At 39.5% G+C, this 18,505-nt stretch overlaps 2 protein-coding genes across 5 annotated transcripts in view; both read right to left on the bottom strand.

The window, feature by feature from the left end:
- Window positions 1-18,505, bottom strand: part of osbpl6 (oxysterol binding protein-like 6) — a 70,163-nt gene that overhangs the window by 37,147 nt on the left and 14,511 nt on the right. For all 4 annotated transcript variants that reach the window (XM_061971576.2, XM_061971577.2, XM_061971578.2 and 1 more), the window contains exons 2-4: window positions 12,660-12,846; window positions 1,756-1,878; window positions 228-281 (exon numbers count right to left, since the gene is read on the bottom strand). In XM_061971576.2, the coding sequence (XP_061827560.1) occupies window positions 228-281; window positions 1,756-1,878; window positions 12,660-12,791 (309 nt within the window). In that variant the 5' untranslated portion in view covers window positions 12,792-12,846. The remainder of the gene's footprint in view (window positions 1-227; window positions 282-1,755; window positions 1,879-12,659; window positions 12,847-18,505) is intronic.
- Window positions 7,850-10,379, bottom strand: LOC140679321 (E3 SUMO-protein ligase ZBED1-like). Its single transcript, XM_072914463.1, has 2 exons — window positions 10,199-10,379; window positions 7,850-9,700 (listed from the first exon to the last, which is right to left on the bottom strand). The coding sequence occupies exons 1-2, from the start codon at window positions 10,294-10,296 to the stop codon at window positions 8,050-8,052; spliced, it is 1,749 nt and encodes a 582-aa protein (XP_072770564.1). The 5' UTR covers window positions 10,297-10,379; the 3' UTR covers window positions 7,850-8,049.

Raw genomic sequence — 18,505 nt, 5'->3', positions numbered from 1 at the left:
TCATCGTTTTCCTTTCAACTTTACAATTACAGTCTTTATTACCTATTGATTGATCAGGCAACTACTCAAGCAAGGCGCAATCATTTGGTGGGTCTAATTTCATCGCGTGTAACACAAAAAGCCACCAAGCTAAGCACATTGAATGCTTGCTGCAAACATTCCGGCTGACTCATTGTTGCCAGGCTGGCCTGCTTCTTTCCTCCGGGGGTTGAGTCAGGGTTACTTACATCAATCGGGGACTTGGAGTACTTCAGGATCCCATTGTCCAAAACGAAAAAGCGCTACAGAGGAAAAAAACAACAACGATGTGATTATGGATCCCAAGTGAGAGATTCTGTGCTTGTGACTGCATTTGTTTGAATTTAGATGTGTTGCTCTCAAAATGGCACATATGCATGCTGGATTTGTGCAGTGCTTCGGGACTTATTTTGACTTGTCTACAATGAAAATAACAGTTAAACAGATAGTGAAGAGTAGCCAAATAAATATCCAGTTTGTTTAGTGCAGGGGTGTCCAAACCACGGCCCGTCGGCTAAGTGTGGCTCGCCGGCATCCGAGAGATGGCACGAGTACAGTTAACAATTTGACAGCGAGCGGTGTATCCATATTATGTGTATATAAATATTCGGTGGTCTGATCGCTGCCATTGTGTCGCCATCTGGTGGCCAACAAAAGTCACTCTGCCATTAATTATAATTTCAAGTAATCATCCATCCATCCATCCATCCATCCATCCATTTTCTACCGCTTGTCCATTTCGGGGTCACGGGGGGTGATGGAGCCTATCTCAGCTGTAACCAAAGTACAGCAATTAATTATTTGACCCAATCCAAACAACCTTCCCTAGTCACGGTGCAGAAAAAAAAAAACATTAAAAAATTAAACAAACATTGTCACACATTACACAAACTGCTCATTGAACTTTGTGGATATTATAAAAAAATTCCAACATTCACACTCACATTCATTCACTAGGGCCAATTTAGTGTTGCCAATCAGCCTATCCCCAGGTGCATGTCTTTGGAAGTGGGAGGAAGCCGGAGTACCCGCAGAGAACTCATGCAGTCACGGGGAAAACATGCAAAATCCGCACAGAAAGATTTCGAGCCCAGGATCGAACCCAGGACCTTCTGTGTAGGCCCTGCGATGAGGTGGTGACTTGTCCAGGGTGTACACCGCCTTCCGCCCGTGTGCAGCTGGGAAAGTATCCAGCACCCCCCGCAACCCATTAAGGGACGAGCGGTAGAAAATGGATGGATGGACGTCAAATCAACATAAAAAAATCCAATCGACACCCATTTAAATCCATTACAAGGGACGATGGGAAAAATGCACAACACTCTCCTTACTTATCCATGTTTGGTGCATTTTAGCTGCTTGATATTTCTGATTGATTAAAAAACCTTAAGGAGGTTGTTACAGAAGTAAACAAGGTAGGAGTTGAACTTTCGCATACTCTTAATAACCAATTATAATAATAATAATGATTAATTATACATCCATTATATTATTATAATAATATATACTCGTATATATGTACAGGTTTTATATATATGTATATATATATATATATATATATATATATATATATATATAAGTTACTTTGTATGCAGTCCGCTTTCGGCCCCCTGGCCAATTTTTTAAGCCCAATGTGGCCCCCCAGTCAAAACGTTTGGACACCCCTGGTTTTGTAGAACAGCCCCATTGTTTTCGACTGCAGACTTTTATCGGTTACTACTGCCGACTAAAAGCTACCTTGTGCCAGCCTTTAAGGGGCCATTTCCGCTTCTTCAGCATAAATCCCTCATGTTTATCTGGCCTCTGGACGCTGCTTTGACCGATTTTCAGTCCCTCGATGATTTCCCAGCTGTCTGTCTCCTGAAGTAGAACGAAACGATACAGTGTCAGAACTAATCAGCTGATCCCTCTAGAAAGAAAATAGACAATGGAAATGCACATTTAACAAAAAATTATCTTGCTCTCATCCTAATGGAGGAAACCCTGCACAGGTTTCTCTTGCACAATGTTTGTGCTTCTCCTGACACATCCCTCCTTTCCCTCTGAGTATTTCCCCTCCATTAGCTTCTTCCTGACTATGCTTTTCTTGCCTTTAGTGGGTCTGTAAATCAAAGTGACGTCTCTGGAGCAAAGGGATAGCAGGGTCAAATGGGGACAGGTAATACCACATAGCCCAAAAAGGAGAACGCCACAGTCAATGGTCTTCTCACTTGTTTGGGCTCATCTTTAATTGTGAATATATTTTGATCATTATAAAATGTGCAAAATGATTTCATAATTTACTGTTGAATCAGCAGTAATGTGTGATGACTCTCGTGCTGAGTGTAGTGTGACCTTCAGGGTGTATGTTTGCCGCCCGGCCTTGGTCTGCAAGGCACTTAACAAAAGAAGACAACAGCTTGTTTAATCAAAAGACCAGCTGAACAGATCTCCTTCGTAATGAGGTCATGTGTCTTCTGTGACCACTCCTCTGCCTCCTGTCAGTGGCTTTGGGCTGTGGGGATGTGGAGGCGCAATTCTATTAGCAAAAAGTACATTGTCATTGAAAGCAATGACATGTTGTATTGTAAAAAAGGAAGTCGTTGCCTCATACTATAAAGTCATTATAATATCCACAGTTTGATGAGTTATGAAATGATCAATATATAATTGCCTTACAGCCTCTGACATTAGAATGCACCCTGATAATGAGATAAACTTTTTCCACATTTACTGTGGGTTAATACTGACCAAAAGACTACATGTAGTACCTAAATTGTTGAGGGCTTGCCAAAAGGCTGTAGGGAGCCCAGCGAGGCTTTGAGAAGGTTCTCCAGAAATGGGTTGGATGACTAAAGGTCATGTGATAGACATCTGTCTAAAGAGTCTGGCTCTTTGAAATTGCGGTCAGGTTCAATGCCGAGCAACGCAGGTGAAAACTGGAGAGTATGGAGAGATGTATATACTAGAGATGTCCGATAATATCGGACTGCCGATATTATCGGCCGATAAATGCTTTAAAATGTAATATCGGAAATTATCGGTATCGGTTTCCAAAAGTAAAATGTATGACTTTTTAAAATGCCGCTGTACGGAGGGGTACACGGACGTAGGGAGAAGTACGGAGCAGTTGCGTCTCTCAGTCATACTTGCCAACCCTCCCGATTTTCCCGGGAGACTCCCGAATTTCAGTGCCCCTTCCGAAAATCTCCCGGGGCAACCATTCTCCCGAATTTCTCCCGATTTCCACCCAGACAACAATATTGGGGGCATGCCTTAAAGGCACTGCCTTTGCGTGCCGGCCCAATCACATAATACCTACGGCTTTTCGCACACACAAGTGAATGCAAGGCATACTTGGTCAACAGCCATACAGGTCACACTGAGGGTGGCCGTATAAACAACTTTAACACTGTTACAAATATGCGCCACACTGTGAACCCACACCAAACAAGAATGACAAACACATTTCGGGAGAACATCCGCACCGTAACACTGCATAAACACAACAGAACACATACCCCACCCACTCAACCCCCAACCCCCCCCCACCCCGCCCACCTCAACCTCCTCATCCTCTCTCAGGGAGAGCATGTCCCAATTCCAAGCTGCTGTTTTGAGGCATCTTAAAAAAAATAATGCACTTTGTGACTTCAATAATAAATATGGCAGTGCCATGTTGGGACTTTTTTCCATAACTTGAGTTGATTTATTTTGGAAAACCTTGTTACATTGTTTAATGCATCCAGCGGGGCATCACAACAAAATTAGGCATAAAATGTGTTAATTCCACGACTGTATATATCGGTATCTGTTGATATCGGAATCGGTAATTAAGAGTTGGACAATATCGGAATATCGGCAAAAAAGCCATTATCGGACATCTTTAGTATATACTGTATGTTTATTCAGGGGATTGTTTCACCTATAGTCCTAAAACTGTTTACAAAGTGACAGGAATGCAGCATTCTACCTTTTTTTTTTTTTACTGTATTGTCAAATAACCTTTGTTCTTTGACCTTAAAACCACACGTAATTTGATTTCCTGTACCCTGCATATTGGTTGCGTATTGATATTAATGCAGAATAATCACAATTTCAGTCAAATTTGAAAGCCAATTTGCATAATTGTCCTTGATGCATGTGCATGTAATCCTTTCTTCGAGACGTATGTTAAGAAGCAGAGTTGTAACAACAAGCTACATACGCAGACATTATAATGTTTTATGAACCAGGGCAAACAAGTAGCGTCAAAGTTATTTGTGGTGGGCTGCCATAAATAAATCAATGTATGAGAAATTAAGCCTTTGGAATGTTTGTGGTGAGTTTACATGTTTTAATGTGCTTGTGTGGATATTCTCCAGATACCCTGGTGTCCTGCAACATCGCAAAAGCATGCATGTAAGGCCAACTAGATACTCTAAATCAGGGGTTGTCACCCTTTTTGACCTCAGGGCTCAACTTTTCCACTATAGATGGGCCTAGTGCCCACTCAAATGTTAAAACTGAATAGTAATCTTTCTCTTGATTTTAGTCGTATCCAATATTATCTAACCTACTTTCAGTTTAATAGGATAAACCTTATACAAGGATATAAAAGCATGTGTTAATCACAAATATTAATTAATTTAAATTACTAATCAAATAAACAGCAAAAGAAGGAACTCAAACTGATGAAAATACATTTACATACAATTACACAGAGCTAAAATAACATCTATCTAAATTAATAACAATAGTAATAATACATATTTTTCTGAATAAACTGTAAAAAATATTTAAGTGCAAATGAAAGTACAGCTTCACCACATTCTTCATAATTTTTGCGTTTAAGAAACCTCTTTATGACTTTAGCTTCATATTTCTCATGTTTGTTTGGTATCGTCATTACTGTCACAAGTGATGGAAAAGTGTGTTACAACTGAATACCAGTGCGGCACATACGGACCACAGCTGAGAACCAGATATTTTTTGGCGGCCCTAAAGGGGGTGCTCGCGGTCCCAAAATGGGCCCCCAGCCTGATGGTTAAGAAACAATGCTCTACATTGTCCATATGTGTGAATGTAGCTGCTCAAACTGCTCAAAGTTTAAAAAAATTAATGGATGAATGCAGGAACTTCATAAACAGTCTACTTATCCAGTCTGGCAAGTCCCAACCTGCAGACATACGCTACATTCTATAAAATTTTATTAATGCAGTGAATCAAACTATTACACTAACACTTTCACTTAGCAAGGCCAAACACTCCCCCAAGACACGTTAGGCTAAATCAGCACTATAAATATCAGTGCAGCACCCCACTTCTGATGACTTCTACTGCCCACATCTGATTCTACAATGTACACGAGGTACGGCTGCATAATTGATTTAATTTCAATCACGATCACAATTTTGGCTGCCTCGATTAAATGAGGGAGATAGTAGGCAAAATTCACATTAAAAAGCAGGCTCCGCTGCATAGCAAATCAAGCACTTTTTCTGCAGAAAAGCAACAGCGGCTCCTCTTGAAGCTGCCTCCAACGCCAGAAGCCATTTTGTATGGGTACAGAGCTCCATGACATTAACAAACTTTTCCCCGGTTGCTGCAGTCGGGCACCTCGTTTCCCTTCCGTGGAATCCTTGTCCCCTTAAATAATAGGGACATGTGTGGACACCTGCACAATTTGCTGTTTTGCTTGTTTCTCTGGAGTCCCACTAGCAGGACTGAAGGCCAGCCATCGTGTTAAATAGAGTCTGGAGACACTTTTCAGTCGAGCGCAAACATCGGCGATACAATCTTCCCACTGGAATTCATGCACCCTCTGCTTCCAGGCAATGCGCACATGTGATTGCACATTAAAAGACTCTCATATGAGAGTTCAATCGTCATGCCAAATAACACAATATTTGTAGGGAAGTGCCTATTGATTGGCCACCGATCGATAATGGATGATTTTTCTGAAAAAGTACTTTATCGGCCATTGCAGGTTAAGGCTTGTTAATAGCGATCACAAACGCAGATCCTCTCTGGCTGACAAGCTGCTAGCAACTAATTAATTATGTGTCTCCCTACACAATGTGAAGCCGCTCCCCTAAACTAATAATAATCACCTCCATTACAGCAAGTAAACTACCTTTCATAGTATCATAAGTATCATTATCAAGTATCACTGGAGGACGAGACTACACATGTTACATTCTGAGAGCAAACAAGGAACAGGCATGCTAAAAGTTAAGCTAACCTAGCTTTAAACAACACCAAGAAATAAGTGCTTATGCTTAGTAAAGTTTAGTAAGTGTAAATGAAATCCACATAGCAACAGAAAGTAAGCGGTTATTAACAGAACATTAACAAGTAGATCTGTAGTGTTAGAAAGAGGATAATATAACTGTTGGTGTGTCAGCATTGACAGTACCCGACACAAACAGTAAGTGGGCGTGATAATCCATAAGCGTAGTTTATAATCAATACTAAGACTGACCTGATTGACATTTTTAATTTCCCAATCATTTTTTTGTTATCATTAATGTTTACAAATGTAAGGAATAATTCCCCACACACAGGAGGACTTAAAGGGCAAAAATCAAGGGGTTTAAATGAGTAACAGTGAGTATTTTTGCTTTTGTTTCGTTTTTGTGTATTATTGACTTTGTTTTGATCAAACAAGTGAATGTAATAAAAAGAGAATAAACAACTGATATTGTTAAACTTTCAATAGCACTCACCTAAATACATTAAAAAATGTAAGTAGATTGAGGCCCTTTGAGAAACACTCTGTTTTATGTAACAATAATCATGATTTCAATAATGTTTATTATTTTGGCCATAATTGCGCAGCTTTACATTGAAGAGTCAATGACCGTACTGTTATAAAGTACTGAAATTATCAGTAAAAATCTTTACTGAGTCATACACTTACTTATAGTTGAGTCTGAGGGGGTACCACAACTGAAATTATAGACGTTGCATTTTATTGAATAATTAGGGCCACACTAATTTTAAAATGCAATTCAAAGTGTGCAGTGTTTGACAAGTACATATGTACTGTAATGAAGATTGTAAAATGTGGTAATAGTCAAAGAAAAAGAGCTTCAACTATGCAGTGTCATTTCGGGAGTATAATGCATCCTTTATACAAGGACAAAAGACAGTAACTGGCCATGGAATAAAAATCCAAGAAGCTTCCTGATCTTACAGCTACTAATAATTAATTTTCACATTATGATCTTGAATGTATTTTAGTCAAAGAAAGAGTCTATCTTTTCATTTACATAATTTGTGGATCCACAAACAAGACAAACAAAAAAGTGTTAACATATGTGCAGGCCTGTGCTTCTTGTGATTGCTCTTTGGAGCGTGAACAGTAGTCGTCAGCAGATGGGGAATGCGTCAAGTATTTATTTGAAATCAGGGTCAAGATCTCATTGAGGGTTTCTATCAAGAAAATGCTGCCAACATTTTTTTTTCCAAAAATAAAGGCCCAACCGAACTAGCCGAGCCTTTTCTTATCTACAGAACCTCCTCAGAGAGTGTAATGAATGGTGCAAAGACCATGTAGTACACAAAAAAGTGTCATCATCATCAGGAATGCTCAGTCATAATGGGTCTGACTGTTATGATCTGGTGTTGGATCATAGTTTATTTTGGGTTTTGAGTCACTTGTGATATAAGTTATGTTTGAGCTAGGGCTGCAGCTAACGATTATTTTTCTATCGATTAATCTATAGATTATTTTTTCGATTAATCGGTTAATCTATAGATTATTTTTTTCGATTAATCTATAGATTATTTTTCCTTTTACCGATTATTTTTATTTAAAATTAAGATGAAAAAAATAAATTTAGGCCAGTTTTTTTCAAAAGGCATGGCTTTTATTTCCAAAAAAAAAAAGTATGGCCACTCAGTCAACATTGAAAACATGGCAAAACATTCTGTAACACTGTAAACATTTGTGCCAATCTAAATATTCTGGAGCACTGTAAACATTAAGTATTGCTTTTAAAATGTGCAAAATAAACATCCAGTCCAACACAGTACACTATAACCAATTCTACTCATTCCAGTGAGTGACTAACAGTTGTAATGAAGAAAGGTTAGCATGTCTACATGCTCTGGGGTGAGGCTGGTTCTTTTCTTGTTTACAATATTCCCAGCAGCTGAAAATAGGCGCTCAGAAGGGGTCGATGTGGCTGGAACTGAGAGGTAAGACCGAGCCAGCATTGCCAGATTTGGAAACCTTGCCTGATGTTCTTTCCACCATTTTAATGGGTTTTCATCCTTGGAAATGGGGGATTCTCCAAAATAAGACACTAACTCGTTTCTGACCATTTCAGCATCATTACTGTCATTGTTGTCTTCCTCATTGTTGCTGAGTTCATCTGAATCTGAGCCAAGAAGTGTGTCTAGTAAAGATACAGGCCGCCTGTCAGCATCTGGTCTTTCCACTTGCATTGCTGTGCCCTGTTGAGCGTGTGTCTCCTTTTCCCTTCTTTTCTCCTCCAGAACTATTGCATGCAGCTTGTATTGAACTTTTAAACACTCATCTGCAGTCAGGAATTTCAGCTTCCTGAATCGTGGGTCAAGTGCAGCTGCTAATATGCACACATTTGGTCCATCATCTTTGAATGTGGTCTCGGCTTCCCACCTGGATGTTATCTCACGTGCAGCAGTGACCTGGAAACACTTGATTGATGCATTTTCAAAAGCAGTTTGTGTAGCCTTCCGAAGCCCTTTGACCAGCAGAGGGACAGCGGAAACTGTTACATAAGATTCTCCACTCAGGTACACAGTTGCACATTCAAAAGGTTTCAGAACTTGTTCAAGTTCTTCAAGCAAGCTCCACTGGTCAGCCTTAAGATCCAGAAAATGCTTCCCTCTTTGAGTGACCTCCGGATCTGACAGAGTTGCTGTTATTGGCCACCTCTGCTCAAGCAGGCGACTAATCATATAAAAGGCACTGTTCCATCTCACAGACACATCTTGTATGAGGCTGTGGTCTGGAGAACCCATTTGTTTTTGCTTAACCTTTAGTTTTGTACTGGATAGCTCACTTTTTCTGAAGTGCTCGACCAAACTTCTTGCTGCTCCTAAAGCTCTGCTGATGTGGTTGTCCTTTAGAGCATGGTTAACTACAAGCTGTAGAGTATGGCCAACACATCTGACGGATGAAACACCATGTCTTTCCTCAAGAACTCTTAAAGCTGCAACAACATTTGCAGCATTGTCATGTACAATGACTTGTACTAGTTTTATGTTTATTTCAAACTTATTGACAACATCCTCAATCCAAGAGGCAATGTTTTCTGCAGTGTGCTTTTCATTAAGGGGCATTGTTGTCAAGTTAATTGAGGTAAGCTCCCACTCATCATTAACAAAGTGAATGGTGACACCAAGGTAAGCTTCAGTGGCCATACTTGTCCATGCATCAGTTGTGAGTGTCAGTTTTCCTTTCACATTTTTCAGGATTGCTTTGACTTCATTCATTTTCTTTGTGTATTTTTGCTCCATAAGCTTAGTGAAGTGGGTTCTTGATGGTAGTGTGTAGCCAGAGTGAAACCGTTTGATCATTTTTTGAAACCCTTCCCCTTCTACCATATTTAATGGCCTCATGTCTATGACCATCATTTCCAGGACACCATCAGTCAGGTCAGCGGCCACTTGGGGTGTGCATTCAGTCCCATGCCTCTTTGGAAAAAAATCCTGGACACTGCTTTGTCGTTTGCTGCAACATAAGAGACAACAATTAATTTTCATTTTAAATATACCCAAATACAGCTTACTTTAATACAAAAGGTTAATTAAACTACACACATTATCTTGTTAAATTGGTTTAATAACACAACAATGATAGTATGATTAAAGTGAAGTTAATTGTTCGTTTGTACATAGTATATGTAACTGTTAATGTTGTAAAAGGTATTTGCACAACTTATTAACGTTAGCGTTAAAGATAGTATATGTAACTGTTAATGTTGTAAAAGGTATTTGCACAACTTATTAACGTTAGCGTTAAAGATAGTATATGTAACTGTTAATGTTGTAAAAGGTATTTGTACAACTTATTAACGTTAGCGTTAAAGAGGAGCGCGTCTTTGTAAACACTGAACAGGCACGCCAAACGCGCCTCTCAGAGCGAAACGGTGCTTTAGTTTATGAATTTACAACGCAGATACAAATGACACATTCATGTTTTTTTGTAATGATGACAACGTATACTCACGCGGATGATTGACTCGTTGATGGTGATGGGAAGAACGCTGTCGGATGTTTTCTTTTTAGATGCTCGTTCATAGCCGTTGTGCTGCTGTGATACGCCATTTCCGCTCGACACAGTGTGCATAAAACAACATTATTAGGCCGTTTATTAAAATACTCCCACACTTTTGACGACTTTTGGCGTGTTTTTTCCCCCTCGCTCGCATCGTTTGCTCTGCGCTCCGCCATGACAGTGGTGTGACGTAAATATGCGACGCGCCGACGCACAAAAATGACGTCGACGTATTTACGTAACCGATGACGTCGACGCGTCGTTTCAGCCTTAGTTTGAGCACTCCTGTTTTGTGTTGTCTTGGTTGTCATGGTTACTGATTGTTTTCGCCTGCATCTGATTAGTGTTCGGGACTCACACCTGTTCCCGGGCACAAATCAGAGAGCTATTTAGTCCTGCTTTTTCCCATCACTCAGGCTGGTGCTTTTCTGTTATGCTGCTGGCTAGGAGGCATGATTATGCCGATTGTTTTTCCGGTGAGGACAGCAGGAACTCCAGAGACAGCGTGCAGGTAGGACAAATGATTATTTGTATAAATCATACACGAAAACAGAAACAAACAAAACAAGCGTACACAAGGAGAGCGTGCCTAGCACAAGGAAAGCTAACGGAATAGCACACACAGGGAAGGCATAAGGCAACGCTTCGCTTACGGACACAAGGAATAAACGTGACAGTTGCGTAAAGCAAACAAAAGCACCAGGCTGAGTGACGGGAAAAAGCAGGACTAAATAGCTCTCTGATTAGTGCCCGGGAACAGGTGTGAGTCCCGAACACTAATCAGATGCAGGCGAAAACAATCAGTAACCATGACAACCAAGACAACACAAAACAGGAGTGCTGAAACATAACTTATATCACAAGTGACTCAAAACCCAAAATAAACTATGATCCAACACCAGATCATAACACTGACCTTCCATCTTTCCACCCCAGGCAAGTTCTGCTTTAATATGTGCATGTGATAATGACACTTCTTCAGAATAAAATGGAACTTGATTAAATGACAAAACTGTAGAAATTAGAATGTGTTACTCAACAATATTGGTTCCTTCCTGGTCGATAAAGGCTTCAAGCTGGGAACTCCACTGTACCATTTAGCAACATTATCTACCATAGGGCGAACCGGATGCCGATGACTGTGTCTATATTCATGCAAAAGGCGCACCAGAATATAAAGTCATATTATGGTTACAATGGCGGACGCGCGCACATTTTTTGGGACATTCTATACTAAATACACATCAGCAGGTACCAATTGGTAAGAAAAATTGGTTTTGCATAATATTGCAAAACAGAACACCAGATAATGTCTCCTAATAGGTGCCATTTTGGGGTACGTCTGACTACGGTAGCCGTAATGCGCCGAAAATCCATCATGCGGAGCTGCTTCCGAGCAACAAAAGTGTACGTATGTAATGTTCTATATTCTCAATGAAACATCAATGTTTTAGGGTTGCTTTGCTGGCAATCAGCACGTATCGCTTATGTGTGACTGCCATCTGTTGCTGGTTACTGGGGTTCAATCCCCACCTTCTACCATCCTAGTCACGTCCGTTGTGTCCATGGGCAAGACACTTCACCCCTTGCTCCTGATGGCTGCTGGTTAGCGCCTTGCATGGCAGCTCCCGCCATCAGTGTGTAAATGTGTGTGTGAATGGGTGAATGTGGAAATACTGTCAAAGCACTTTGAGTACCTTGAAGGTAGAAAAGCGCTCTACAAGTATAACCCATTTATCATTATCTACTGGTCACACTTACATGACACCATGTACCAAATAAGATTGCTTCGAGGTCGAGAAGCACAGCAATAATTCATCTGTACATTAGGCGCACCAGATTATAAAGCGCACTGTCAATTTTTGAGAACATTTCAGTATTTTAGGTGCCCTATAGTCATGGGTAATTTTTATGCTGAATAAAATACTTTCTTGGAGTTCTAGTCAAACTAGACCATTTAGGCAAAATAAAACTGTACCTGACTTTTTTTATAACATTTTAACATTTAACTTTCATACTTAAGCCTTTCATCTATCAACTTATTTGTTAGCAAATGCCATTAAGGAACAATGGACGAGGGAGGAGGAGGAGGGTGTTTAACTGTCTGCATTATCAAGCATCAAAGATTCAACTGTGCGCTTCCTACAGTGCCCAGCTCTCATTAAGCCAACTCCCTTTCCTTCTTAGAGCACTCCAATAAGAATACAAGATCCCACGCCGCATACCACAGCTTGCCACACACTCACAAGAGCCAGTCCCTCATAAAACATTTACGGCCCAGTACCGAAATGAAAAAGTGATGGCATTGCGTTCACTTTTGTTGTTGTTTCTGCAATGGCACTAAGTTCAGTTAAGTTAAGGACAGCCTGGAAAGTTGAGGGTGTTTCTACTCCAACCTGGGTTTAAAAGCTACCTGCCGGCTGTCGCGCTGGGATGAGGATGAGGAGGATGGACTCTTGTGCACCGGCGTGGAGATCTTGTTGAGCGTCACGGAGCTCCTCTCCTCAGAACTCAGGGCACGGCTGTGGGAGCCTCGCTGGGACATTGTAGAAAGCAGTAAACTCTGCAGATTAGCCGGTTACTTGCTGATTGCTCTTCATCTGAAACACAGCAGTAAATTCATATTAGGCATTAGTGTCCAGTAAAATAATACACACAATGCTTGTTTCTGCAGTGATGATTATGTTTTTGTTATAGTTATGTGTAGGTGTTACAGAATTGCAGACAAAACAAACACAGGTCTTGCAAAAGAAGCAGCATTATAGTTGTAACGAGGGATGTCCGATAATGGCTTTTTGCCGATATCCGATATTCCGATATTGTCCAACTCTTTAATTACCGATACCGATATCAACCGATATATACAGTCGTGGAATTAACACATTATTATGCCTAATTTGGACAACCAGGTATGGTGAAGATAAGATACTTTGAAAAAAAATTAATAAAATAAGATATATAAATTAAAAACATTTTCTTGAATAAAAAAGAAAGTAAAACAATATAAAAACAGTTACATAGAAACTAGTAATTAATGAAAATTAGTAAAATTAACTGTTAAAGGTTAGTACTATTAGTGGACCAGCAGCACGCACAATCATGTGTGCTTACAGACTGTATCCCTTGCAGACTGTATTGATATATAATGTAGGAACCAGAATATTAATAACAGAAAGAAACAACCCTTTTGTGTGAATGAGTGTGAATGATGTAAATGGGGGAGGGAGGTTTTTTGGGTTGGTGCACTAATTGTAGGGATGTCCCGATCCAGGTTTTTGCACTTCCGATCCGATACCGATATTGTTTTTGCACTTCCGATCCGATACAGATACTGACCGATACCGATACTGACCGATACTGGCCTATCCGAGCATGTATTAAAGTTTAAAGTTATTTAGCCTACTTAGTTGTCAGAATCATGTTGAAAAGGGTTTTAGTACTCTTGATAACAACTAGCCAGCTGAATTAGGGGAGTTTGAATAATACACAATGGTTGGTAACAAGAAACCGACCTGTTTATTCAAGGATAAACACAAAATAGACAAAATTATACATGACAAACAGAAATGGCATCATTGAAACTAGGGCTGGGCGATATGGCCTTTTTTTAATATTGCGATATTTTAAGGCCATATTGCGATACACGATATATATCTCGATATTTTGCCTCAGCCTTGAATGAACACTTGATGCATATAATCACATCAGTATGATGATTCTATGTGTTTTGATTGATTGATTGATTGAGACTTTTATTAGTAGGTTGCACAGTGAAGTACATATTCCGTACAATTGACCACTAAATGGTAACACCCGAATAAGTTTTTCAACTTGTTTAAGTCGGGGTCCACTTAAATTGATTCATGATACAGATATATACTATCATCATAATACAGTCATTACACAAGATAATCACATTGAATTATTTACATTATTTATAATCCAGGGTGTGGAGGGGGGCGCCGGATGTAAGTGTCAAAAAGACAGCCAAAAGAGTTTGATATGAGAATAAATCTAAAGTTAAAATATAGGGTAGAAATGCACCCATTTGCAGGAAATGTAGTCTTGATTTTCAAAATGTTCTTTCAAGGCTTGCATGTCTACATTAAAACATTCTTCTTCATACTGCATTAATATATGCTACTTTTAAACTTTCATGCAGAGAAGGAAATCACAACTAAAAAAATCACTAATTTTTTCATACGGTGTTGATCTGGAAATTTTTGCCTCGGCATTTTGATGGTGTGGGCGTGTGGCACCGAATGGAGATAAGCGTCTCGACAGACGTTACAATATTTGAACAATGATGACGAAAACTGTTTTCTCTGTCGTGTCCGTGTGTCGAAAATTGTTATGCGCTTATTTTTTTATTTGATTTTGTGCGTGGCATATAATTGCTATGCGCAGAGGACGTTTGGGCAGTGCGCAATTGCACAAGCGCGCACCTTAGAGAGAACGTTGGTCACACAGCTGCGCTAGCATCACAGCTAACGTTAGCCATGCTGCTACCTCTCTGCTGGGAGAGGACGTATACGTATGTGACGTATGACGTGACAGTATGTGACGTGTGTAAGAAGGTGCGCTTGCTGTCTGTGAGAGGGAGACACAGGAAAGAGTGAGAAGAGCCAGCAGCTAAAAGCAACTGCGTGAGAATCCACAGACCTGTGGATGTGTTGAAGGTGTGCTGGAAAATGCGGAACGGAAATGAGGGAGCAGCAGAAAAGTGGAATGTATTATTCAAATAGGTGCGTTGGAAAACACGGAGCAGAGTTTTTTTTTAACTGGATCTGGATCGGCATTTTCCCATGCCTTGCCGATACGCATTTTTTGGCAAATATCGGCGGCCGATCCGATCCAAATATCGGATCGGGACATCCCTAACTAATTGTAAGTGTATCTTGTGTTTTCTAAGTTGATTTAATAAAAAATAAAATACATTTAAAAAAACGATACTGATAATAAAAAAACGATACCGATAATTTCCGATATTACATTTTAACGCATTTATCGGCCGATATTATCGGACATCTCTAGTTGTAACAGTACTGTATATCTGGCATTGATTAAATTGTGCTGTTTATAAATAACCCATCAAGATGGGATATTACCAAGTCAGAATATATCCCTCACAAGTTGTGAAAAGGACTTGTAATTAAATTTGTTCTCAAGAAAATTTTCCTCTTCTTCAGCTTTGCCCATCAGTGATCCTATTGATCGTCACGGATCTTTGTGATTTGCGGGGTGTTCAATAGTGTATTGAGTAGATTAGCAGTGAGCTCCGGTAGTCAATTATATGTGGATACAAAGATGTCGAGGTCCAACATTAACAAATCTTTTGGACAAACTTATTCAAACTTGCTGTATGTCACTGGCTCAAGATTACAGTTTTTTTAAACCAAAGCAATATACCACCAACAGCTAGCATATGTTAGCAATAGTGGTTTAAGAGAACAGATTCAACAAATAAATGTCTACATTTGTTGCAATTAGAACTGGTTCAATTTTGTATGTATTGCCGTTCGAAATGAAATGTAGGTTTCAATTGGTTTCCATGGCTGTCAAATACGACTGTCTTGTACAAGCATGCATAGCTAATGCAAAATAACAAAACATAAGCAAAAACTACGATTGGTTCTGATTTAAATCCTTTGGTTTTGCCCTATAAGTTCTCATGTGTGTGTGAATGTGGAAATAGTGTCAAAGCGCTTTGAGTACCTTGAAGGTAGAAAAGCGCTATACAAGTATAACCCATTTACCATTTATCACTCTAGGGACTTATTTCCTAAGTTTATAAACAAGAATAAAAAGAACAACAACAACAACAACAAATATTTTGTAATATTAAAAGTATTGATGCGGCCGTTTGCTTGTCGCCGTCAAATTTGCGGGACACAGCTAAAACATGCATTATCACGATATAACGATAGTATTAAAAGCGCTATTGTCAGCCAAATGTATGTCATTTATTATATTTATTGATAAAATGTATTATATCAGCAACCATACAGCCTTTTTATGTCAAAATATCTCCTTGGAAAAAGACTACTAAAAAAACTAAGCCAGAAGTGGCGGAAGACTTCCCTACAGTACTAATATGGTATGGTATATGGATGACTGGATAGTTATTTTTGGTCTGTTCAGTCTTGAACCACCAAACATGCAATCCCCAAGCTAAGTACCCACAGCCAGATCAGTGTGAGCCATCGCCGCCCCAATTTTTGCAGAAGCTTCTCATCGTTATTATTACAAACAAACAGATTGAATGGATGTTCTCAAGCTAATGTGCTTGGCATAAAATCAAAGATTATCGTGAGTGAAACAGATCACTGTGATTACGAGAAACAATTGTATGACCAATTCATGTCAATCTCCTTTTTAATTAGATCAAATAAAATTATTTTAATTTTAATATCTGTTTGTATTTGCATTAAGATGGATACAGAGAATTGTCAAATACAGTCAATCAGGATTTTTATGCAGTGTTCTACTATTTTTCTGTCCATTTTATTGGGTCACCACCTAACTCCGGTAGGACGGTTAGAAATCTTTCATTTTTAATGATCTGTGTTTACTATTAAAAGTAATTGCTTCATGGAATTTCCCTTTCTTGTGTGTAAAATCAATTGTGTACATATGTGGGGGAATTAGAGATGGATAAAATTATCATAATTTGATCTCGTGAAGCTTGAGAAAATTTAAAAGGCACGTCTGTCATTTGCTGACAATAATCAGTCAATCCTAGTCGTTAAGGGAACAAACTACTGTATTATGTGCTGTATGCAACCACGTAGCGGTTTTAACAAAATTGTTGACATGTCTGTCAAGCCGTGGGGAAAGTCCAGTCCACTGAGCAGCAGTGCACACCTCAGCATTACGCACTCAACTGTGCACTAGACTCACACACTATAATCCATTATTTAGATCTGTTAACGTCACCATGCCTTCATTGTCTTAAGCCTACTAAGATCTTAGTTCGGGCAAGACCAGATGCTAAGTCTTGTCACATATAGTGGTGTAGGGTGCTAAGCCTATTTAATAGAACTGCATAAGAAAGCAAAGGCGGGAACTTACTATATAACTTTAATGGTTTAACTCGATGAGGCAATTCCTGAAGGGATTGCGTGTGAATGCTCCAATGCTGAAGTTGAACTGAAATGCTTACAGAATGTAGTATGAATGTAAGAATAGTTAGAATGTTGAAATGGTTTGAATGTTAAAGAGCTGATGCTGAAATGCTAATGAAATGTAGGATAATTGTAGAAATGGTTTGAATATAGAAAACGTTTAAATGTTAAAATGGTCTGAATGTTGAAATGGATTGAATGTTGAAGAGCTGATGCTAAACTGAAATACTAGAGTAATGTAGAAATGGTTTGAAAGTTAATAGATTAAAGGCGAAAAGCAGAAGCTGTACTGAAATGTAGTATGACTCTTGAAATGCTAATTGTTGGTATAGTTAGAAGAGTTAGCAAACTTCAAGAGGTTGCAAAGTAACAAATGCTGGCATAAAAACTCAGCACACTAACAGGGGAACAGCTAGCATACTTGTAACATGGCGCCAAGTAACCAAATCAATGATTATTAGGTTTATAATGTACAAAATTAGCTAAAACGCTAGAAAAGACGTTAGCTTGCACACATTAACATGCTAACACACTTCTAAGATGAAGGCAAGTAACAAAATACATGTTTATTATGTTAAAAAAATACGAAACCAGACATCCAGTCGACTGGCGTCACGTCCGGAAGTCTGCTCGCTCTCACTGCTTGCCGCCGCTGTTTTGCCGCTCAAAAATTAAGTGCTATCTTTAAGCTTCTAATTGTTTCACAGCTTTCTTTTTCCCTTCTCCAACATATTTAGTAGTTTAATCAAATTTAACAAAGCACCCACTCTCTGTTTCACCACCGCACTTTCAGCTCGCTAGCTGCTAAGATAGCGAAGCTAAGCTAGTCCCGGTGCGAAGCTACTGAGCGCCGAAGGTAGCAAGCATTCGACTCGGTGAAAGAAACAACAGAGTCCGGTTGCTCCGCTGCTGCTACTTGCTCCTGCTGATGCAGTTCGCCGTTGAAAGCTAAGTGCTATCTTTCTATCTGTGTGCTTCTAATTGTTTTAATCCTTCTCCAACAAATTTAGTAGTCTTATCGAACTTAGAAAGCACCCACTCTCTCTGTTTCACCGCCTCACTTTCAGCTAGCTAGTTGCTAAGCTAGCGAAGCTAAGCTAGTCCCGGTCCGAAGCTACTGTGCTATGAAGGCAGC

This window comes from Nerophis lumbriciformis, linkage group LG13 (genome assembly GCF_033978685.3).
Source record: "Nerophis lumbriciformis linkage group LG13, RoL_Nlum_v2.1, whole genome shotgun sequence".
NCBI classification, from domain to species: domain Eukaryota; kingdom Metazoa; phylum Chordata; class Actinopteri; order Syngnathiformes; family Syngnathidae; genus Nerophis; species Nerophis lumbriciformis.
The sequence above is the reverse complement of the archived record's forward strand: the minus strand, read 5'-3'. Positions and strand labels throughout refer to the sequence as shown.

Coding starts and splice junctions, on each gene's coding strand:
- LOC140679321 (XM_072914463.1), bottom strand. CDS start 10,296: ATGGCGTATCACAGCAGCACAACGGCTATGAACGAGCATCTAAAAAGA. Junction 9,701..10,198: donor TCAACGAGTCAATCATCCGC/GTGAGTATACGT, acceptor CTTATGTTGCAG/CAAACGACAAAGCAGTGTCC.